At 37.0% G+C, this 24,336-nt stretch overlaps 2 protein-coding genes across 2 annotated transcripts in view; one reads left to right on the forward strand and one right to left on the reverse strand.

Moving 5' to 3' along the window:
- Positions 1-11,472, forward strand: part of LOC140167870 (uncharacterized) — an 83,876-nt gene extending 72,404 nt beyond the window's left edge. Inside the window, 2 exon segments of the mRNA XM_072191159.1 lie at positions 5,877-6,042; positions 9,657-11,472. Of these exon segments, the coding sequence (XP_072047260.1) occupies positions 9,669-10,568 (900 nt within the window). The 5' untranslated portion in view covers positions 5,877-6,042; positions 9,657-9,668 and the 3' untranslated portion in view covers positions 10,569-11,472.
- The window catches only part of LOC140167875 (serine/threonine-protein kinase mTOR-like), a 245,616-nt gene that overhangs the window by 107,618 nt on the left and 113,662 nt on the right, over positions 1-24,336 (reverse strand). The window lies entirely within an intron of this gene.

Consider the following 24,336-nt stretch of genomic DNA (forward strand, 5'->3'; position numbering starts at 1 on the left):
GTAAAACGTAAGGGGGTCATTGGGTAAGAGGGAGTTGAAAAATGGGGGTTAATGTGGCCGCACATCCCTATCTCCCATTTTTAGTGAGTGCCCCCATACCTTTATTACCATGTAATGCTTCAGAAAGAGAGTATAATACTGGTTATGTATTTTATGTGTAAAATGTGTAATCACTCCAATCAATCCAATGTTTTAAATCCAAGTGTGTCGATGGAATTAAGACATACCTTCTTTTTCATCTATACAGCTCATTCCACAGACTATAAAGTACAATCATTAATAATGCACATTAATTTTGCAAACATTGATTATTAAATATATATGGATTTCTTGCAACAGTAGGAATGCATATTAAATAAAATAAGAACTCTTCAGACATTTCACAACTGATCACAATCATTTATCTAATCCTTACCAAGAGAAGATACCTTACACTTCCCACAATGCATTTCTTCCATTTCAATTTTCTGTACTGATTTTCTGTCTAGTGCAACATGGATCGATGGTGATGAAATGTACCTCAATGAACAGAGCACCACCAGACCTTGCGCAATATATTTATTTCTTTATCAACCCAAGTTTAGCCAGCCTATTCTCAACATGAAAACAAAGGGAACTTGTACAAAGTAATAGTAGTTGTTATTTTATGTAATGAGGTAATAAATCATGTTGCAAAGGATTCTGGGAAGGGTAAGATAACTTCTCTTGTCCTTGCTCAGCTCTTAAATTTAAGTCAAACTTGGTCTTTTAAGTTGTTGACAAAACAGAACACATCCGTTGTTCTTGTCTTCCAATTAATGTCAGTATTTTCTTCCAATTGCATCAAGCTATTCTTTTTACAAATGATCTGCCCCCACCCATATTTTGAAACTGCTTGGATCCTGAGCCATGCTCAGGTTTTCTTACCCCCTAGTTTGTCAGTATGTTTAACTTTTTCTACATTATATTTCTAAAATGTACAAAATTGCATATAGACATAACATATTTGCCAAATTAGGACTAAACATTTTTTGTATTGCCCTTAGAGCTCCAAAGTCAGGATCGGTTAGTCGGTTTACTTTTTCTTTTCTTTTTTTTGCTATTTTTTTGCCGCATACAATATCAAGAAATGCAAGTTCACCCCAAACTACCATGGTAAACAATGATTTATAGGGTTTCTTAGGCTTGTTTTGTAATATCAGAGTTGTGCAGTACAAATTGAAAACAGGAAAAACATTTTCACAACATTTTTGTTATATGCCAATCGAAACAAAAATCAAGCTGTTTCAGACAACGTGTGTTACTGTCTTTCTGTACGGGTGCGAGTCATGGGTAATTACCAAGGACATGGAAAAATAAGATCAATGCATTTGCAACATCTTGCTACAGAGTCATGTTAAACATCAAGCGTGTGGATCGGATTCCAAATGAAACCATCTACAACCTGACCAACACCACTCCACTGGTTGCCAGAGTCAAGATTCATCAACTCAAATTTCTCGGCCATATACTGCGTCTTGAAGATGGCGAGCCTGTGAAAGAATATGCGCTTTATATTCCACCACATGGGAAGAGGAAACCGGGACCGCCACGCACACTGTACTTACAGTATGTCCAGCACCTCCAGGGAGATACTGAAGGGATGCTGCAGCCCGGGGCTGGAGCCAAACAAAATTGTTTCGCTTGCCCAAGATCGCATTAGTTGGAGAAAGCTTGTGAGTCGCCTGCTCCGCAGCCGACTGATGATGATGATACCACATATGAAAATTCCAAGACGAAAAAAAAAAAAAAAATTCGGCCCAACTTTTCAGATTCTAGCGTCGCTCGAAAAGGACAATACAACTCTTTTTTAGGCCTTGTTTACCATTTAATGCTCTGCATGCTAGCCATAAAAAAGTACAAGTTCTGAGATATTTTCTCAAAATATCAAGAGCTATCGAAAGAGCCACTGAACCAACACTAGGCTTGTTTGTACTCATTTTAATCCATTTTACATGCCAATTCCAAATATAGTCATGAAAATTTACAATTATGAAATTTTTGGATGAAAAAAAATTGAAACTTGTCTGCAGCTGACACCCATGCGAAGAGAGTTAACATTTTGAGGGGGCGATACTGATGCAGAATCTGTGGCTAGTCTCATTGTGCAATGTAGCACATTTTGAAATTAATGATAATGGTCAATCTTTTGCATTAACATTCCTGAAATCTGGACAAGTGACAAATTTCACAAGTTATTTGTAGTTAGAGCACTGTCCATATTTAACAAGATAAATAAAACAGCACAAAGGCCACACTCCACATTCCTGCGATTCATTCACTTTTTTATCCCATAATGAGGTTGAAATCAAATAATTATGCCATTAAATAAAACAAGATTACAGAAAAAATACAGAAAATGTTTTGGCAAGTAAAGTATAATAATGAAGGCCTAACAATGCAAAATGAAGGATTTTAAATAAATGAATGAACATGTAAGTGGTGCAAAGCTTCAGATGTATGATAAAGACCCCACTGGCAGAGCTGAAGGACAGAAGAATGCTATGAACTATGGACCACAGTGGCCTCATCCCAGTGGCATAGTTCAATAACCTCAATTAATCAATCATAGTGCAAAATTTGACCTCAAGTTGCAGAGTATGAGTTTTTGTACCCAAATTTTTAGAGGTCATTCAATGAATGTACGAATGTATTGGGGTTAATAAACTGTGTCCTGATAGATGAGCATGTTGTGGATCCTAGTGTATGACATGATTGCCACTCTAGTCTATCACCAGACAAGGTATCTTATCCTTCCCAGAATCCTTTGCAACATGATGCATCACATCACTACATCAAATGACACTCCTTATTTACTTTGTTCATCAGGTTCCCTTTGTTTTCATGTTGAGAATAGACTCGCTAAACATAGGTCTATAGTCAGGAAATAAACATATTTTGCAAGATTTGGATGTGCTCTGTTCATCGAGGTACATTTCGTCACTATCGACCCATGTTGCACTGCAGAGCAAATCAGTACAGAAAATTGAAATGAAAGAAATGCATTATGGGAAGTGTAAGATATCTTCGCAAATTACATAACTATTGTTGCTGGTACTTGATATCGCAACAAAAACTATTTCGTAATCTTGATTTTACCTACCACAAATTAATTTCATCAAAATGGTGTTTTTCCCAAATTTTACTTAAATACTACCTGCAACTTCTGTAGAAAAAAATGTTGCTTATGCCACCTGAGGCAAAAATACCTAAATTTCGTCTCAGTATGCCACACACACAAAAAAAAACCATGTTTTACGGGCCCAACCAACTAAAATCAGCCGTTTTGGGGCCAAAGATTGTTGAATAAGAAAAATTCAGAACATTTTCAAAATATGTTTTTGCCAAATTTTCAAGCTTTAGGTGATATTTGAGGGTCATTAATTAAGACTTGACCGGCCAACCCTACTTGAAAAGTCCATCCACCCCGGATCCACCCATGAAAGAGGGGTTTTTTTGTTGCCTTAAACTGGAAATTACAAAACATTGCAATGTGTACTTCATATAGGCAATAATATTACACTTACAGGGCCTAATATTATTGACGCCTAGGCACCTGATAACACAGAACATTGATATTTTATGACAAAATCATCAAAAACTAAAACATACAAAATCCATCCACCTGCAGGGATATAAATTTTCTTACATTAGGCCTAAAAAACTGTTTGATTATCGTAACCTGACCGACCCCTAAAAATACTAAGTAGACCTGACCCTACACTTTTTTTCTTATATTTTTGCAAAAAAAATAAGAAAATGAATAAAAAAATTGAAATTTAAAAGAAGTTCCAATTTATACAATTTACAGCTTAAAATGTGTAAAAAAATTTTAGGCCTTAGGCCAAACGCAATTGTGGTGCACCATAAATGGTTACATTCAGGATTGGTCCATATTATTTTGTACATTTTAAAATCCCTAAAAAAATATCGTATAGATTTGGTACCTTGGCGGCCAATACAAGGCCGACAAGTTGGTCATTTTATACTAATCTTTCCATAAAACTTGGTCATTTTCTGTGGAGAATTAACTGTGAAATTTTAATAATTTCTATTTTCAAAAAGGAAAAACAAGAACAACAAACATTTACAAGCTTTAGGGTCAGTTACTGAGTGCAACACATTATTTTTTACCTTATAAAAAGAGCAACACAGCATAATTATTTTTTACATTTATAGAAAACTTATGAAATTGAAAACCACAGATTCTAGAAGGAAGTGTGGAAAACACAAAGTGATAATTTTAGATACTTTTACCTGTCAATATTGATGTGACAATAAAAATCATAAAATAGGATTTAAAGGCGCATGTGACACCATAGATCCTCTGACAATACATGGTGACACAAGGCACATTCACACAGCAAGCTCAGGCGGCGGATGACATGATCGAGCCGGCAACTCGTGAAACCGCCCGGCCGTATGGCATTTTCCATATACTCGGTTAGTTTTGTGGGGTTCATTATCGAACCCCAACGGTTTTAGCTTGTATTTATATTATTTATCAACATAGGCCTATTTGTTTGTGATATTTCAAGTGTTTTAAAATTTCAAAATAATCTCATTCAATTACACGGTTGACGATGAAAATTTACTGAATTTAGGGACTGCACGTCATACACCACCTGAGCAAGCTCAGGCAAAAACTTTGGAAAATCAGCCGTGTGAACTGTCTCGAGGATTCCAATTCCTAAATTTCCCCCAAATGTATGCCCAAGAAATTTAGAGGATTTCACGATTTCCCCAAGAAATCCTTGTGTGTTACCACCATGTAAACAATACTTTCTGCGATTCTCAGGTGCTGAACTTAAACCTACGACCTTGGTTTTTCAGTGGCGGCACCAGGAATTTTTTCTGGGGGCATGGGGGGGGGGGCAAAGTGAATTTCGGGCTGGGGGGGCAAAATCGACAAATTTTATGCAAAATTGTTGCAAAAAGCGGACATTTAGGTAATTTTGGAGGTTTTGCCTCAAAACTGGGGGGAAAACTGGGGGGGGGGGCAAGAAAAATATTTAGAGGGAAATCCCCCCATAGCACCCCACTGGGTTTAATTAAATTTAATACAGCTGAATTTGGTGCACCACACTAGATGGGTTTGCTGATATCATTAGGCATAATTTTTTGCAAAACTATAGGATTCTACACTTCCATTGACTTGTGTGGACACACATTCCGGGTTTGACTTACGCTGCCGTATGACCATCTGAACACTATTACTAACTAATGGGCATAAACCCAGCCCACCTATGAACAGATAATGACACAAAATCAAATAACTTTTCTTTAATACACACTTAAAATGTTATCCATAAAAGAAGTTTCTGAATTAAACATTGATTTATTGGTGGTGATTGAACAGAAAGTTCACAGTACATCAGATGACACAGTTGACAGTCAACTTTCCTATCTAGGCTTCAACTATCAAATCAATTAATACATACTTCAAGTACCACAGAGTGGTAGTTGCTCAGATTATGAACATTTAGGACTACCACTACCAGATAGATCTGCAGTTTCAAAAAGTGCTGAAAAGAATGTCTCCAAATTTGAGCTGAGGTACTAAAAGAGCTACAATTGTCAGGGTTTGTGGCTCAAAGAACTGGATCCAAAGGTGAGTCTTGAGGAACTGCCAGAGAGCCTGAAAAACTAGCCACACATACCTGTACCACCTTCATGTGAGTGTCCCTCCCTCTGGGGATGAAGCAAGGCATGTTATTGGATGGAATATGGAATGACAACCTTTAGAATTGGAAATACATGAACATGCACCTTTTCATGACATTAAAAAGTAACACTAATTTACCATATAAATTATAATTAGTAAATTTGTTTAAATTTTCTATTTTATATTGCTACAGGTTTATCACCAAAACAGTTTCACTCAGCTAAAGACTAGTCCATCACCAATCATCCATTAACCAATCAGAAGAGAGCTTCCATAAGTGACGTGTCATTAACCAATCAGAAGACAACTTGTCTGACTGACACAAAGGGGTGTGGCTTCAACATTTGCATAATACACAGGTACAGTACAGTGTAGTGGTAGTAGTTGCCCATTTTTATTGAGCCATCAGTGCTAATTGGTATCTACATGCTATTTGGATCTATAAACCTTATGGATTATTACATTGTTATTCGGACCTTTACAAATACGAAGATTTCCCTATACATGTATATGTAATAATACAAGGTAAGATCTGTAACCAACTTTACACAATTTTTCTGGCATCCTGTAAGTTTCACATCTTTTATAAATTAAAAAATTTTAGAATGGTAAAATTTCCATGACCATGCTTGGAATCAGCATAAAAAATACATTTAAATGAGTACAAACAAGCTTAGTATTGGTTCAGTAGTTCTTTAAAGATAGCTTTTGATATTTTGATAAAATATCTCAAAGTTTCTATATGAAGCTTATGACTATGGCATGCAGAGCATTTTAAATATTTGTATAATGCCATAGAATTATTTTACCAATTGGTTAGGGGTGATGCAATATTTGTGTGTACCCCTAGGGTGGTGAATTATAGGGGGCAAAGATTTTTTGGCAGGTCAAAAGAGAGGGCAAGCATTTTTTGGCAGGTGAAAGGGGCAAGCATTTTTGTCACAGATAGTTTGGGAACCATTTTGATATTATGCTCTGAAAAAGTATAAAACATGTTAGGAAAACATTCAAGTGTGCAACATTTCCTGCTCCCTGCACTCCCATTTACATGATTAGTAAACATTATTAAGGTTCTAAATTTGGGTTCTACAGAATCTGGCAAAGACTTTTTGGTATGGCCAAAGGGAAGGGGGCAAGCAAGTTTTTGGCAGGCCATTTTGAGAATTCACCACTGGGGGGTTAGGGTGGTATATCCAGGGTACACATCATGATTGCATCTACAACCATGGCCAAAATGTGTTGGGACACTTATGGAAAACGTACACTATAGTATGACCTTATTTCCGTTATTATTAACGTGATAAAGTGGAGGTTTCTTTGGTGTCAAGCCTAAACACTTTCCTAACACCCCAACCCTCCCCCTCCCCCACCAATCCATGTTGGGTGCCACAAGGCTCGTGTGACCAAAAAGTCGAATTCAACATTGATCGGGGAGTGGGGGGCTTATTTACATTACCCTATCAAACCGTCCCAACACTTATGGCCAGCATTGTCTCTAAGGTACAAAAAATCTAATTTTAAAATGTGTGTTTTGGCCCATATCTCCTCAACCATAGCTTGGATTTTCATCAAATTTTACATGAAAATGGAGAAACTATTTATCTTTTCACTTATATAAAAATTATTGCATTTTCCTCATGTGATTTAGGGATACGGTCACGCTTTATATACGCAATATCATGTATTTTACAGTGCGTTCTGAACATTATTAGCCTATGCCAACTACGTATTTTGCGTAAAATGACGTTTTATTTTGAAAGAGAAGTGATTTAATCGCCAAAAATACATGATATTTGTTGACAGGAATTGATTGAAGTCTTTTAAAAGAGTGATTTTGGGAAAAAAATACTTAAAATTAAAAAAAAAGCTAATTTTAGAAGAAAAAAAAAACAAAACTTTAATCATTTTCATCGTTTGCATCAAAAAGCGTATGTGGTATTTACAACGAGTATATCGTGTAAATATAATCATAGTCGGCAGGAGTAGGCTTAAATTACATTTTATGACTGAAATTTATTACGGCATTTGTTTCATTAACTGAATATTTATCATATAGCAGGTGTTGGCTGACATTGTGCTCCACATTTAGTTCAGTTTTTGTCCTTGATAAATGACTGCGGGACAAAATCGGACGGTATACACGTCTTTAAAGAGTAAAGAATGTTAATATAATATTACTTTCTTTTTCTTTTTACAAACGTATATCGCTCGATTTTTGTCCCAAAATCATTTTTTACCCCGCCCAAAACTGAAATATATGTGGAGCACAAATGTCAGCCAACACCTGCTATATGATAAATATTCAGTTAATGAAACAAATGCCCTAAAAGTGTGATTTGTTTGACTGTTTATCGTCCGTAGAGCGTATATTTATATACATGCATCTTGAATAGCATTATATTACAGTTTAAGCCTGTTAAAGTAATACAGCTCTGTGGTGCAATGGATACGGCATCTGCCACAGGCACAGTGGACACGGGTTCGAGCCCTGAATTTATTTATATATCTTTTTCTTTTCTTTTTTGTTATTATTTTACAATATCCTTCATCATATCATATTAAATACGTTCTATTAATTTTTGCCAATGTCCGTCCTTCTTTTTTTTTTTTTTTTTGTTGCTTCATTTGTGGTAGACTGCGGTAAATTGGGAAAACAAGTGTGCATGGGTTCGATTCCTTTATTTGTTTTTTGATCACGAGATGTTGTGATAACTTTTATTTTCTTCTATAGCTGTAATGTAACATTTTAATTGGTGGAAACAATAATTTTCCATTTTAAAACCCAAGTTTTTGACAGTAAAAATGACGAATAGTGAACTTAGACAGGGCCAAAATATCGTTTTAAGACATTTTAAGTGACCAGTCCCTAAATTTCAAATGTAGCCATCCAAAAATTTGTTGGTAAAGCCACATGATAAGATCTCTAACTGCTCCAAATTTGGTGTCAATATCATATTTACTTTTTGAGTTATAAGCAAAAACTGAAATTAGATGATTTTTTTCAACTTTTCAAATACAACCATGGCCAAAATGTGTTGGGACACTTATGGAAAACGTACACTATAGTATGACCTTATTTCCGTTATTATTAATTGATAAAGTGGAGGTTTCTTTGGTGTCAAGCCTAAACACTTTCCTAACACCCCAACCCTCCCCCTTCCCCACCAATCAATGTTGGGTGCCACAAGGCTCGTGTGACCAAAAAAGTCGAATTCAACATTGATCGGGGGAGTGGGGGGCTTATTTACATTACCCTATCAAACCGTCCCAACACTTATGGCCAGCATTGTAGCTCCTTATTTCAATCAGAAGATATGGTGATTTTAAGTGCTGGAGAAAAGCAATCAACTGAACTTACTCATCTCTTTAAAGCCATAATGTAAAATCTTTTAAAATTAATTTAGTTCATTTTGTTTCAAACCTGTTTTGTTTTGTATATTTTGTTTACACATGTCCCAACTGTGCTTGTAGGATTACAGACCAATGTTGAACCCTTATAGAACATCACAGTTAAGGGATCTGGAATGAGCGTTTTGAGCGTTTTGGATCGCCTACACGTAGCCAAAGCGTATGCACATCCCAATAACACAACCTAACATTCCAGTCTCCCCTATAAGCAGGTATGCACATACAATAACACACCCCTGGCATTCCATTCTCCCCTACATAAGCAGGTGTAGGCCTACTGTGCGCTTTGCTGTGCGTGTGATGATAGAAGAACATAAAGTTTGTTGCCCTTGCCACTTTATCGCTAATTAATGGTCTTTCACGTGACGCGTTTCAACAAATCACAGTGCGCGATTTTGAATAATGGGTCGTGGGGGTAATAGAATATTTCATAATTTTTGGCAAAGAATAACAAAATGAAAATTTTACCGAATTCATATAATGGCTTAAAAATAGCTACAGCAATAAATAATAATTTACAGCAAAACAAATAATTTGCAACTCTTTTACTCATTTTCAAACACAGGAAGCAGCACTGATGAAACCCACCATGGCCAATATAAGGATCACAAGCTGGATTATCTTCACCATTCTTATCGGTTTAGTCGTCGGAGCAAAGAAAACAAGAGCAAGAGATTTTGTCATGGCTGATGAGCCGCCAACACCGACAGAACCAGAAAACAACATCGCTGAATCCACTACTTGCTCTTCATGCTGTCATGGAATGATATCTCAACCAGGGCCCCCCGGACCACCGGGTATGCCCGGTACTTCCGGCATTCCGGTGTACCCGTGATCATGGCGTAACGGTCAAAATGGTGTTCCCGGATATCCGGGCGCGAAGGGTGACCAGGGTCTTGTGGGAGTTGCCGGAGCAAAGGGAGAACCCGGAGAATATGGACCTCCTGGCTTGGCCGGTAGAGCCGGGCCAAGAGGACCACCCGGACTCCTCAATGGCTACGCGGGAGCTACCGTTGGATCACACAAACCTGTTCAATCAGCTTTCTCTGTGGCACGACTGACAACTTTAACAGCCCCAGAAAATAGTGACCTCGTCATTACCTACGAACACGTCTTCGCAAACATCGGAAATAATTTTGATTCCATCACGGGTGTCTACGCTGCCCCTGTCCCAGGTGCGTACATGTTCATATTAAATATTCACATGGCTTCGACAACGAACAGCCCGTATGTTAAACTCATGTTAAACGGACAATTGCAGCTTGCAGCTCACGATTACGATTATAGCGATGCGTACGATTCAACGAGTAACAGTCTTATCCTCGAACTCAAAAAAGGTGACCAGGTCTGGTTACAGTTGGATCAAGGAAACGAGGTCCACAGTAACAGCAATAAATACACCACGTTTTCAGGCTACATGCTCTTCCAAACATTTATTGACACAATCAGCACAGAAGAGGTGCCAACACAACAATAGCCTACCAAGTGAACTTTGAACTAAGTGAACTATGACCTTTGACATTTTGAACTAAAGTTTTATATTTTGATACTTTGAATGATTGTTTTAGAAATGTTTTAGTGAAAAGATTATTCTGAAAACTAAAACCAACTTGGATGTAATAACCATTGACATTATAAGAAGGAAGGGTAAAGGTCATAAGGACCAAGAAAGTTAAAGGACTTTAAGGTCTTGACCACAGGTCATGTGACACTGGAAAATATCAATGAATTACATTATTCATTTTACTTTCTGCAGTGTTTCTTCTATAAGGCCAAAAAAAATATGTTTGGTTGCCCTCAACCAACCATTCTATTTATTTATTCAATTTGATGCATTTGATTAAAAACAAGAAGTATTTCCATTTAAATTCAGTCCAAAAAGGAAAATTTTCAAATTGTAGGGAAAATGGAGGAAGAGCCAATGAAAAAAAAAAAAAAAGATCGACCTACCGACCTTCCAAATTTTTGTCTTGGAAGGGCAACCAAACAATTTTTTGGCCTAATTAACAGCATATTGTAATTATCTATAAATAGCTGGACCTAACTGCTTGTAAAGTTTGTTATTGGACAGTACCCCCCCCCCTATGGAAGACATGACCTTGATCTCCCATGAAGGGGGTGTATATTTCAAATGCCGTCACCCATTCAGGTAACCCCATTGAAATTCACACACCCTGTTTAAAAGGTCATGTCTTCCATAGTGGATGTATGGATTTCAACTAGAAAAGTCCATTACTATGACAGATTTCTGCAACCAACCAGATCAGAGAAAACTGTCATTGCAATCCTGGGTAACATTGCAACTGTCAACCACAAAAATGCTTTGCCAGAAATGAAAATATAAATTGGAATGAGAGAACTCAAAGGAAACAGAAGAATAAACAAAAATCCGGGGGTCACTCCCATTGTGGCCTGTACACCATCCGCGATAATGAAAACGCGTAAAAGGGTCAAGCCGTGGGTAGGCACGATACTGCAGCGTGTCGCGTTTAGGGTGTCAAAAACATGAAAAATTGGAAAAAAGGGTAGCAAAATTGCAATTGCTAAATACGCGGAAATGAAATTTAGGGTATGAAATTTGATGTTAGGAATGAAATCCCTGTTTAGGGTGTCGTTTTAGCCAAGGGTTAAATCCTTGTTTAGGGTGCTTTTCAAAAGTTGATTATCGCGGTTGGTGTACAGGCCACAATGGGAGTGACCCCGGGACAAAAATGAAACTTTAAGCTGAAGAAAAGCTTGAGTTGTAACATGATGACGCTATTCATCAATACTTGATTGGCACCCATTGTTTAGCAACATTGAATCTACTTTAAGAGACCGTGATTTGCAAAGCTATTTATCTGTGTTTATTCAATTTTAAACCTTTTCTGGTATACCGTATTCGTTCCAATAAGCGCCCATGCCCCAATAAGCGCCCACCTACAGTATTCAATTCCCTTAAGGGTATCATTAATGTTGAAGTGACAGAAAGGCGTTGATACAGTGAAATAGCTGGAAGACAAGTCCTGTGTAAACTTGAACGTCTCAGGACCCTTTAATAACATACGTAAATTCATCTCTAATAAATGCCCCTTACGAAAAAATTAGGTAAACCAGGTGAAAAATAAGCGCCCACCCAAAATGACTTTGTTAAGCGCCCTGGGCGCTTATTGGAATGAATACGGTATATTAATATTCCAATTGGAGTGACATCTCAGTAATTTCCCTGGACCTTTGAATGTATTGATATATTGGTATCTGCCTTTTACTTTGAAAAATCAATATAACAGGGCTGTTAAGTGCTAGTTTTCATGCCCCTCCAGTGAACATAGGCCCAGAGGATGATTTAAGGAAGCCCCATCATGCACCGTAAAAGTGTTATCACTAGAGTTTCAACTGCCACTTTACTTTTCAAATCCCATTGAACTCTGTGCAAAAGATGTTGTTTTAGAATTGCCTGTGTGTCGTCATTACTTGGTCGATTTTAGATCTAAAGTGATGTATGCATGAAGGATAATTCACACCTTCTGTATATAACATAAAATGTGAAATCGACCAACCTTTTAAAGGTGTTTTTATTGTAAATATATCTGTCCAAATTCAAATTTAACCATGCACATGTGTATGCAGTGGGCAGGCAGTGGTGTCATGTTCACTCACACAGCTGTGCTAACCGCAAGACTTCTGGGAAGTGCTTAAATCATCCTCTGACATAGGCCTGATCCTTCACAGGAAAATATGCATGAGGTATCACTGGATTTGGAACAGATAAATAAATAGTTTCAAAAGGCTTAGTGTAATTGTGTATATTTGAACAATTCAACAGTAGCAATTATATTTGTTCAATGATGAACCTGTTTACCAATGAGAGAAGTTCAGATGTTTGCTTGTCAACAGCAAACTTAACTTATTTACTAAGCAATCATCTCCCCACTATTAAAAATGTTAGTGAAGCTGGACCCCAAAATATCTGTGCACAAAATATTCATTTATTTTTTTATAGTACAAGGTAAATATTGGTCAATAATACTGTAAGATGAACACTATATAAACTACCTATTCTAGCAGAAAATGTCAGGCAAATTTTGAAGGTTAAATTTGCTAGCTATTTTTGTCATTGAAATATGAAAAAATAAAATGGTAAATCACCACGGATTTATTCAATTCAAATTTATACAAGCTGTATCAAAATGATTGGTACCCATCAGTTTCCACTGATAATGGATGAGCCTGACACATCACAATTCAACATTCATAACTCTTGAAATGGAGAACAATTTTGGTATAAAAATGTTTCTTACTTTATATGAACAATAATTATAATTTGTAATGAAGTATCTATAGCCCGCCCCCCTAAAGCAGCACTGCATATCATACATGCCTTATATCAGAAGACAGCATGGCCATACTCGGCAGTGGGGTTTGACTTCCACCCTTTTATTTTACCCCCACCCTTTTTATTGAGGCACCCTTTATACTGAAAATTCCTGACCCCCACGCTTTTTACTGAGGCACCCTTTATACTGAAAATTCTTGACCCCCACCACTTTTTGCTTTTTCCGCTATTTGTAAACTGACAAAGTCACACGCAATTTGGTTCGAAGTATCAAGTACGCCGAATTCTGCACCTACAGTACACGTGCGAGTCCGATGTTTTTCTCTCCATTAAAAGTTAATACATTACGTGAACAATGCAAATTATATGTGAAAAACTACTACTGTACTGTAAAATAAGCATTTTAATGAATAACTGTACTTTTATGGCGTTCAAATGTTGTTCTTGTCATGAAACTTGACGTCACGCTTATGTTCAGCGACTATATCCTACTTCTTCCGTGCTGCTTCGCTCAATCAATTATGCATGATAATGACGTCACTCATATACGATCAATGTAAAGAAAAATAACACGTCATGGAAAATCGGACATTTGCATATGACGTAGGTGTTTTGGCAGGGCTTCCGGGGGGAGGATATTGTGTACATTGCACTGGATTCACGTAAACAAGCGCGAGCCTGCATCAAATGGAATTTTATCTTGCGACATATGCAAGTTTTGGTGATTTTTCTTGGAACTATGATTATTTTATCATTCAATAAAAATATACTGTAAGTTGGAAGAAGCGCCACGCTTTTTATTTTAATCCCACGCTTTATATCAGTCCACGCTTTTTACCCAAAAAGTTTAAACCCCCACGCTTTCACCAATTTTCAGAATTTCGAACCGGCACGCATTATAAAGCGTGGACTGCCGAGTGTGATGGCTCATGAGTTGCAGATTATGTAAAATTATTAAAATGTCCTGTGACAAAAACCGATTTTTACGTGTATAATAAAAATGTAAATTGTATGATTTCTGTACCAAAGTTTGTTTCATGTTTGATTAGGGACTGGTCTTTCTATCATCATGCATTCATTGTTAATATTGACCAGTCCCTTAGTGTTCAGAATCAAGTATTTTGTACTGTATGTATATATATATATATCTAGACAGGCCCGTAAGCAGGGGGGGAACGCCCCCCCCCCCCCAATTTGGAAAAGTATAGAAAAAGTCCCAAAATTTCAGAATCAGGGGTTTTTTTTTCGATTTTTTGGACAAAAAAGGTCCAAATTTTGAGAAGAAAGTCCAATTTTCACAAAATCGCCCCTCCCCCTTGGAAAAAAGTCCACTTTTTCAAAATCAGCACCCCCCAAATGAAATCCTGCGTACGGGACTGCATTAAGAATTAAGAAACTTATTTAGTTTGAGTACAATTAATGTCATGATACAACAGCCCTAACAGATATTATGTGACCATCCACCATGATTGAATAGAATGTAATGTAATGTCAGCAGAACTTGTTTTCACATATGCTCCCTCAAATTTCTAAAAAAACAATAGAAAACTACCTGAGACTACTAATATACCTGAAATAGCGTCAGGAACTACTAAGCATTTCTCAACTTTTTTACTGATTTTTACTTCCTTCCAAACAAGCAAAAACAACCAAAAGGGACATGTAATATATTAATGTAAAGCTTATTTTCAGGAAAAATTGCCTGTCCAATATCTCGAAAGTATCGAAAGATCAATGAACATGATGATATCTTTTTTGTTAAACTATTTGTATACCCTCAAACCATGCTCAAACTGAGATGTAAGCAAATTTGAGAAGTGTATCAATTTTTATTTATCAAGAGTTCAACTTCAAATACTTGAGATACTTTTTGTGATATAAGTGAATTGAAGCAAGTGTTCTCTATGATGATCCCCACTTCAACTTCCTTTGAAAAGATTTTCTTGTACAGTTTAGAACTACTGCAATAGCAAAATTTTTGTGGAACATTAATTTTGATAATAGTCCCCTTTCGTGGGACATTAATTTTGATCAAGATTTCACTTTGCCTTTGATTCTGTCAGGATAAAACTGAAGCTCAGGTCACTAAGAAATTTTGAACATTAATTTTAAAATTTAAACCTGCTAAGATGTTCTGTTATGTAGGCCTATAGGTTGACTTGAGAAAACTCAATCAAATATGGTACATTCATTTACAAATAAGTAGGCCTAGTTCAAAATTGGCGAGGAGAGAAAAAAAATACAGCTGAGAAAAATACCACTGCACTTTTAAAGTATAGATATTAGGCTATTCCAGTTGAAATCCATACACCCCTATGGAAGACATGACCTTAATCTCCCACACGGGGGGGGGGGGTGAATTTCAAATGGGATTACCTGAATGGGTGACTCCATTTGAAAGTTTATGGATTTTATACACAGTGCACGATCTGAGGTTACTGTTCCGAACCCAGGCTACATTTTATACATTACAATGCATACAGTCCATAGTATGGTCCTACAATAAGCGTACTGTACGGAATAAATCGTAGTTTCAACACGTCCAACAATAGCTTCAGATTGAGCATATTATGGGATTTTAACTGGAATAGTCCAGTAATGAAAAAAGTGCATAGTTTAAGATTTGAAAATTGCTGATAACTGGGGATATCAACAAAATAAACAATTTGCAAGATTATAAAAAAAGGATGATGAGCACCTGAAGAGAAACATTTACTTCACACTCACAAATAGCTTTGTAATGCTCACATTCTATATTGGCTCTTTATTTTTGATATTTTCAAATTCAACATGTTCTCAACTTTGCCCCAAATGCAGGGCCTAAATAAATGTATCAGATCATTAGGGCATTTTGTAACAAAGTCATGATGTCTGAAGTGTGTTAAAAGTGTAGAATATTTCCTTATTGCATGGTGTTTTGTATAGATTTACAGTTTTGATTTGAACAGAAAAAGTGTTTGTATAGAGGCCGTCAGCCTTTCGCCATCTTGTGGGTACAAATGATCTGTGTGTTCATGCGTCGGACACTACGCGCAGGGCGCAGCTTGTCACGCAGCTGTTATCGCGCATCAACGCGGTGATTTTGCTGTTCACGCATAGAGATCGAACGACCATCACAGCGTGTACCCACAAGATGGCGGCATATGACGCCACGCTGACGGCCTCTATTGTAAGGAGCTACATATTGTATTTTCCCTGATATGCCATCATTGGCCTATTCCAGTTGAAATACATACACCCCTTATGGAAGACATGACCTTAATCTTCCACACAGGGAGTGTGAATTTCAAATGGTTACCTGAATGGGTGACTCCATTTGAAATCTACACTCCCTGTGTGAGAGATTAAGATCATGCATTCCATAGGGGGTGTATGGATTTCAACTAGAATAGCCCATTATTTAGCCAAAGAAAATCCCATTTCTGCATGCATGTCTGCTTATGCATACACATGATCATGATGCGCATTAGGTACTTTTTCCCGTAATGGAAATATGTAAAAATGTAATTGAAAAAAAAATACAGAAATATCCTACAGACAACAAGTCTCAAATTCTCAAAAGCATGATTCTGAAAAACATATATATATGATTAATTTGATTATATTAAAGTTTGTTCGGCTTATAATTGGCAAAAACCGAGGCTCATAACATCATGTATTGATATTGAATGGCGTGCACGTTTTGACACAGCACTTATGATAGTTGCGTGTTGCTAAGTGCATAATTGGCACACACTTGTGTGAATTATGCAAGCATAAGTTGGGACTTTATTGATGAGCACAGTAACAAAATTTTCGCCAATTCTAAGCCGAACAAAATATAGATGACAGGTTTGAGATCATTACAGTTATGTTCTAGTCATAGCAGCTGAAAGGAGTATCCCATCATGCATTGTAGTGTATCTGCATGCTCCATAGCAAATGTATACAAAATATAAACAAGAGCAGCTTAGATATTGAGAGCTATGGATAGTTTCACACTACTTTAGAGATCACATTTTTTCAAACAAAACTCTAAGCTCCCCTGATATAAGCGAGTAATTGAAAGTTGAAGTGTGGCATTTTGTGTACATTTTCTTTGGTACATTCAGTTCTATTATGGTACTGCAAAGCATAATGGGATACTCCCTTCAGCTGCTGTGTGTTCTAGTACTAAATCTCTGTTAAGTATGGATATGGCATACGCTCACACACAAGTCAAATGCGCATACTACATGATTCATGTGTTTGCATAAAGACATGCGTGCAGAAATGGGATTTCTTTGGCTATCTCCATACTTGACACTCTAGTACTGAACACACTGTAATGATATCTTACTCTTCCCAGAATCCTTTGTACCCTTCCCAGAATCCTTTGTAACATTATAGTTTATAGATTGATATTAATTTTCCTTTGTTAAAGTATTGTATTGTGTTACCATGGTTACTGCATCTGTCAAATTGAGAAAGATGAATACATGGCATTTTGATTCAGACAAAAATGAGCACATGTTGGATAGGTATCGCATGCAAAGAGGCTCCATTTTTACACATGTGGTAACCATGGTAACAAAAGAATAACTGTCTATTTGGTCAGTGTTGATCAACTCTATAGGGCTATTCCAGTTGAAATCCATACACCTCATATAGAAGACATCCCACACAGGGGGTATAGATTTCAAATGGGGTCACGCATTCAGGTAACCCCAATTGAAATTCACACTCCTCTGTGCGAAAGATTAAGGTTAAGTCTTCCATAGGGGGTGTATGGATTTGTACTGGTAAGAAGTTATAAAATTTCATACATCATAAAATTTACTTTGCAAAAGGAAACTGTAAACACTGGATATACCAGTTACCATGGTTATATACTTGTACATAATACTATTTATAATCAATATGTTTGCCATATAACTATTAATAAACTGTCTCTATGACAACATGCAAATTATATGCAAATTTCAGATGCTGTTGAGGTTGTCATTCCTGCTTTTGTTCAGGATTTCAGAAAGTCTGATATTTAGAAGCTAACCTTCTCCACATGCACACCCGCGTTGACTTTTTTTATCCGAAGTTAACTTCTTAAAAAATAGGGTCAATGTCTGTAATGAAATTATCGATCGAAGTGTGTGCTCTGTATAATACTCCCACTATCACATTCTGATTAGATTTACATTCAATTTCAATAAAACAAGATTCAAAATTTGAATTGGCATGACAAAGATCTTTTCTGAGTTTATACTTTACTGTATCAGAAACATACGTGCAGACGTCACCTTTTCCCGACCAGTCCTGTTTATATACTCCAAATTATATCCAGGAATATTAAAATAATTGTGTGGTTTATCTTTCAAATAAGTCTCGGAAATACCAATTACACTAAAATTTTGGTCCAATTTATTTAAAAAAATTTTGAGTTTTTCCGAAATTTTTAGACACGCTTCCGATATCGGCATTTAGTATTAAATTTTCCACAACTTGCATCAGGATCTGAACAGCACTGAGCAGGGGTAACATTCATGTGTATCACAGTTTACACCATTTACAATATCATTTTAATTTTTATTATTAAAATTGCAATCCAAAGTTAAGGGATTAAAAACCACCTTATCATATTTTTCTAGGTCTACATCTGTTATATTTTGAACATGGGGAGACTAGACCCTCCCTCGGGTCCGTGGAGAACGACTGGTAATGTAGATTACATAGCATTAAAAATCAACCCAATACACGGACCCTCCCAGTCTGTAGGCAATTTGACTTCCAGCTCCCACAAACTGCTGGAAGTTCACTTTTACGGATTTGGAGTCACGCAATCTTTCTATATACCACGTCCATGTTTTCACTACATTAACGTTTGTGTAAGCGACTAAACAACGATATTGTATCCGACCAATCAACGCAGCTGGGCAGCGCGGGGATATTTGAAAAGGCTTCCCTAGCTAAATAATGTGCAAACATTTGCAAACCGCACGCAGCGTTAATGTACATAATATGGACAATAGGCCTAAGTCCGAGTCGAGTGGTTGCCTTTTATTATTGCGCGTACCATGGGTCTATCAGACGCGTGCCACTTGAGCTCAATACCTCTCAGTTGTTGACAAGTGTCCCATCCGATCTTGCGTCACATCCCGCGGCATAGCTTTGTGCTACCATATTTGAATTGAAACTGGGGCGGGGCTTACGTAATTGACATCGGAATCACCGTGCTTCGTTGAACGAATATTTGGAAGTGAGATCTCTAACAGATTGGACCAGTCTCGGAATCAGCGCTCAATGGACTTTCGCGTTCACTTATAATACGAGTATATTTCTATATTGCTGCATGGTTGACTGTGGTGGGTGTAATTAGTGGCGTCGATTTGTGGATGAAGAGGAATGGGTTGTTGGCATTGAAGAAAATAAGGGGGGGGTAGGTGGCATTTTTTTTCATAGGGCATTACGTAATTATTTATTGTTACATTATCCAGAGATGGAACCGAACCGAGACTGGGGGCCAGTCTAGGGGAGACTGGTTTACATTGTATACTTCAGCCTCAATGTCAGAATTTTAAATTGTCACAAATATCAAAAGGTCTACTGCAGTTCTGACAAATCCATTCCTTGGGATTTTTTTGGTTTTAATAAAGTACACCTTTTATGAACATAACCATTACATACTTTACATGATATATTCTTGTGACATTGGTTTACAGTTTTTAAGCACTTTCAGGGCCGGATTTACCATAGGGCCAGATGGGCCCGGGCCCATTTGGGGGCCCCCAAAATTGTCCTGTGCAGTGTGCATCTTCCATTTTAGCAGAAAAACACTATGTTTTGGGCCAAATAGCCTACAAAAATAGCTTCAATTCAGCCTAAAATAGTCTCAAATTGAAATTTTTTCGCACAAATGTCCTAGTACAATCTAAAAACCTGGCCACATGAGTGCACATGCCTTCCTCACAGTGCATTTGGAGCCTCCAAATTTTGGCCTGGACCAGGGCCCCCAAAAAAGGCAAATCCGGCCCTGAGCACTTTACACATACGTCTTTAACAGGCATAAAAAAGAAACAAAAACACAAAATAATGGCTAAAATGTAAATGCCAACAATGCAATGAAGACCAGGTAGCTGACAAATATTTTTTAAATGATTAAACAAATAGCTACTCAGATTGAAAGAGGCCAACAGACCTGGCAGCAGAAACAGCTATATTCATTCCGAGATAAAAGTATTATGGTGATAAAAACTGATAAAGAAAACATAATTAGCATCATCTGCATTAATGACCAGATAAAACTTTGTTGTCGGGCCGATCCAGGAATTTTCAATAGGAGGGGCGTCAAGCAACAGCCGCCGCGGTGCCGTTCTGCTTCCCCCTAAATCCACCTCTGGTTGTACTTCAAGTGACCAAATATTGATATCAATGCATGTGGTCTTTATTTTTAAAGAAACAATACATGACCCCAAAGGGGAAATTGTTAGAGTTGGCCGATCCCGATCTGTGAATCGGAGATCGGTGCCGATATGGACTGCATCGGCCTTGAATCTGAATCGGCAGATGAGCTATCAGCTGCCGATCTAGCTTACCGATCTCTGAACTTGACAGTAATAAAAGTACACAACAATTCTTTAAGCTTACCATTACTTTCTTATGTAACATTACTACTATTTAATGCCAATATATTTCCAAAAAACTTTGTTACCACCGCAAGAATCATGTCGTTTCATACTGTATTTTATAATATTATCCACTCAGTGACAACACTCCCGACTGTACAGGGCGTCCCTGGGAAAAATTTGTAAACACTTTAATACTCGACACGTGCGCCCTTCAATGTCGGGTTTCCCAAGGTGAATTTGAGGGCATGTATTTTTAGAATGGCGCACATTCGCGCTATTCCTCCTCACACGGACGATTTCATAATCTCCGAACACATGAATTCTTTCTGTAAACAACTCTGCACAACCAATCAGGATGGGAATTCCACGGTATTCCCCAATACGTCATATGCATAAATTATTATAATATCGATGGAGCTGATTTAGCTGCAGGGTCATCGAATCAATTCGCGCAGTGATTCGCCTAACTTGGTACACATGCAAATCAAAGTTGATTCACGGAGAAGAAAGAAGAATAAAACAATCAAGAGAAATGGATTAATGATTAAACTTCCGACAATCGGAGGCACTGAGTGAGTAACGCTGGGACTTGGGGTGTAAAATGGTATTTTATTTGGGTTGATATTGACATGAAAAACCTCTAAAAACGGTCATCATATTACATAGTTACAGTTTGGGGAAATAAGCTTTGACTGTTAACATTACTGGGGCCCGACTTGAATGAACTTGTACTGGTTGTAAAATAACATTTAACAAAATATATATTGATTCCCTAAAATTAACTAGCTTAAAATCCCAAAATCAATGGCAAAAATCAATGGGAATCGGATCATGAGGGCCCGAGGGCCGCATGAATACCTAATTAGCCCCATTGAAATCAGTGTAAATTGGTCTGGTTCATAACTGTTTGGAACCAGGGCAATTTACACTGATTTCAATGGAGCTAATTAGGTATTCATGCGGCCATATCTCGGGCCCTCATGATCCGACTCCCACCAAATTTGGACTTTGGATGTTTTTCATCATGCTCCACCGATACATGGTATTCAAAACACTGAAATGCAAAAAATGTTTTCTGCGACATCATCACTTTGGTACTCTATTGGACTGGAAATCAACAGGGCCTATTTGTATTCAGACACCCTGTAGAAGTAGAATGATGCATCAGAATTTTTGACATCCTGGATCCAATCATGCAATCAAACTTCTTCTGAAGATAGAAGAGAGATAGACGGATCATAAAATAACATTTGTTCTCTGAAGAGTCTCTGTATACATGCTCTGTCTGACTGTAATCTGTTTAACCAGAGAAGATAACTTAATTACCCTTCCCAGAATCCATTGCAACACTCATTCACTGAGGAACTTTTGGTCAATATCAATCCATTTTACACTAGAGAAAATTGAAATTGAAGAAATGCATCGTGGGAAGTATAAGATATCATCTTTGACACAATTATGCATTCTTCCATAACAGTGATTCTACAGTACCACCCAGATTTGGCTGCATGAAAACTGGAAAATACTCTAAATAACCAATTTGGTGAAAAAAGTATTACTTTAAGGGATCTAAAATGAGCGTTTATTGCATTTCGACAGTATTTTTTATGGGACATGAGAGCACCTCAGACCTATCGAATTGCATTCTGAATACGAAGCATGTCTTTCTGATATCAAATAATTTTCATTTTTTGAAAATCACAATATAATACAAATTTTATGACAAATTATAAAAATTGATATTTTTCAAATTTTTGATATATAACAGTCCTCAGTAAATTACATAAATCTAAAGACATATTCTTAAAGTGTATGTAGCAGGGAGGAAAAGCCGACGGTCAATTGAAAAATTTTGACCTTTCATATTGAAGATATGGATTTTTTTCCCAAAAAGACCTAATTTTTTTTGGTGTTTTGGGAAAAAAAAATCCATATCTTCAATACGAAAGGTCAAAATTTTCAATTGATCGTCGGCTTTTCATCCCACCTACATACACTTCAAGTATAAATCATCAGATTTATAAAGTTTACTTCAAGTACTGTTAAATATCAAAAATATCAATTTTAATGATTTGCCATAAAATGTGTATTAAATTGTAATTTCAAAAATCAAAATTATTTGATATCAGAATGACATTCTTCGTATTCAGAATGCAATTTGATATGTCTGATGTGCTCTAATGTCCCACAATAAATACTGTCCAAACGCTCATACCCCACCCCTTAAAGCTCCAATCAAAATGCAAAGCAGGCATTAAACAAGTTTACCAAATCTAAAGTGATACTAACATGATAATGAAAAGAAACCTGATTCTATATGTATATACGAGGGGGTATCAAAAAGTTTTAGAAATCGCCCAGAAGTGAAAGAGCTATATCAATGAAATTTTGTCAGTGCAATCACTGGTCCTTATGTACATTATGGTCCAAAAATGGTCTCATAGGTATGTTTACTTTTTTTACAGGTGGCACTAGATGCCAATAACCCGCTGCCTCAGTTACTGTGCATAAACTGCAAGATTGAGAAAATTGAGGCAAGCAGCATTATTAAGATCCTGCTTTTGAACATTTGAAGGGTTGCAGTGCCTAGAAAATTGATGATGAAATGAAAGTTATCTTCGGTGGTGATTGTGATATGTCACTGTTGCTTTTTGGAAAAGGAATTTTTATTTCATCACAGATTTTCTGGGCACTGTAACCCTTAAAATGGAACTTAATCATGCTGCATGCCTCAATTTTCTCCATTTTGCTGGTTATGCGGTTACATAGGCAGGTAGTGACATCTAGCTCCTGTAAAAAAAAGTAAACATACTTATGAGACCATTTTTGCACCAAAGTGTACATAAGGACCAGTGATTGCACTGGCAAAATTTCATTGATATAGCTCTTTCACTTCTGGGCGATTTCTAAAACTTTTTGATACCCCCTCGTAGATCACTAAAATATGTAAAACTTGAGAAAAACAGCCTTGCTATTAAAACAAGATTATCTTTATATCTCTTTCATTTGCTGGAATAAAAGTAAGGTGATTGATTACATATCACATTGATCAGAGCAGATCATTAACATTAATCTCTGCTGCATCAGGCTATTCCAGTTAAAATCCATTCACCCCTATGGAAGACATGACCTTAATCTCACACACAGGGAGTGTGAATTTTAAATAGGGCTACCCAAATGGATGAGGTCATGTCTTCCATAAGGGGAGTAGGGATTTGCACTGGAATAGCCCAGCCTGTGCACCTGATGATCACAATCTTTAACGAGTCAAGTGGGGTCTCTTTTATTTCCAACACTAATCAAAATGGACAAAGCTTTGTGGGTCAGATAACAATTTTAAATCACATCCC

Source organism: Amphiura filiformis, chromosome 13 (assembly GCF_039555335.1).
Source record: "Amphiura filiformis chromosome 13, Afil_fr2py, whole genome shotgun sequence".
NCBI lineage: Eukaryota > Metazoa > Echinodermata > Ophiuroidea > Amphilepidida > Amphiuridae > Amphiura > Amphiura filiformis.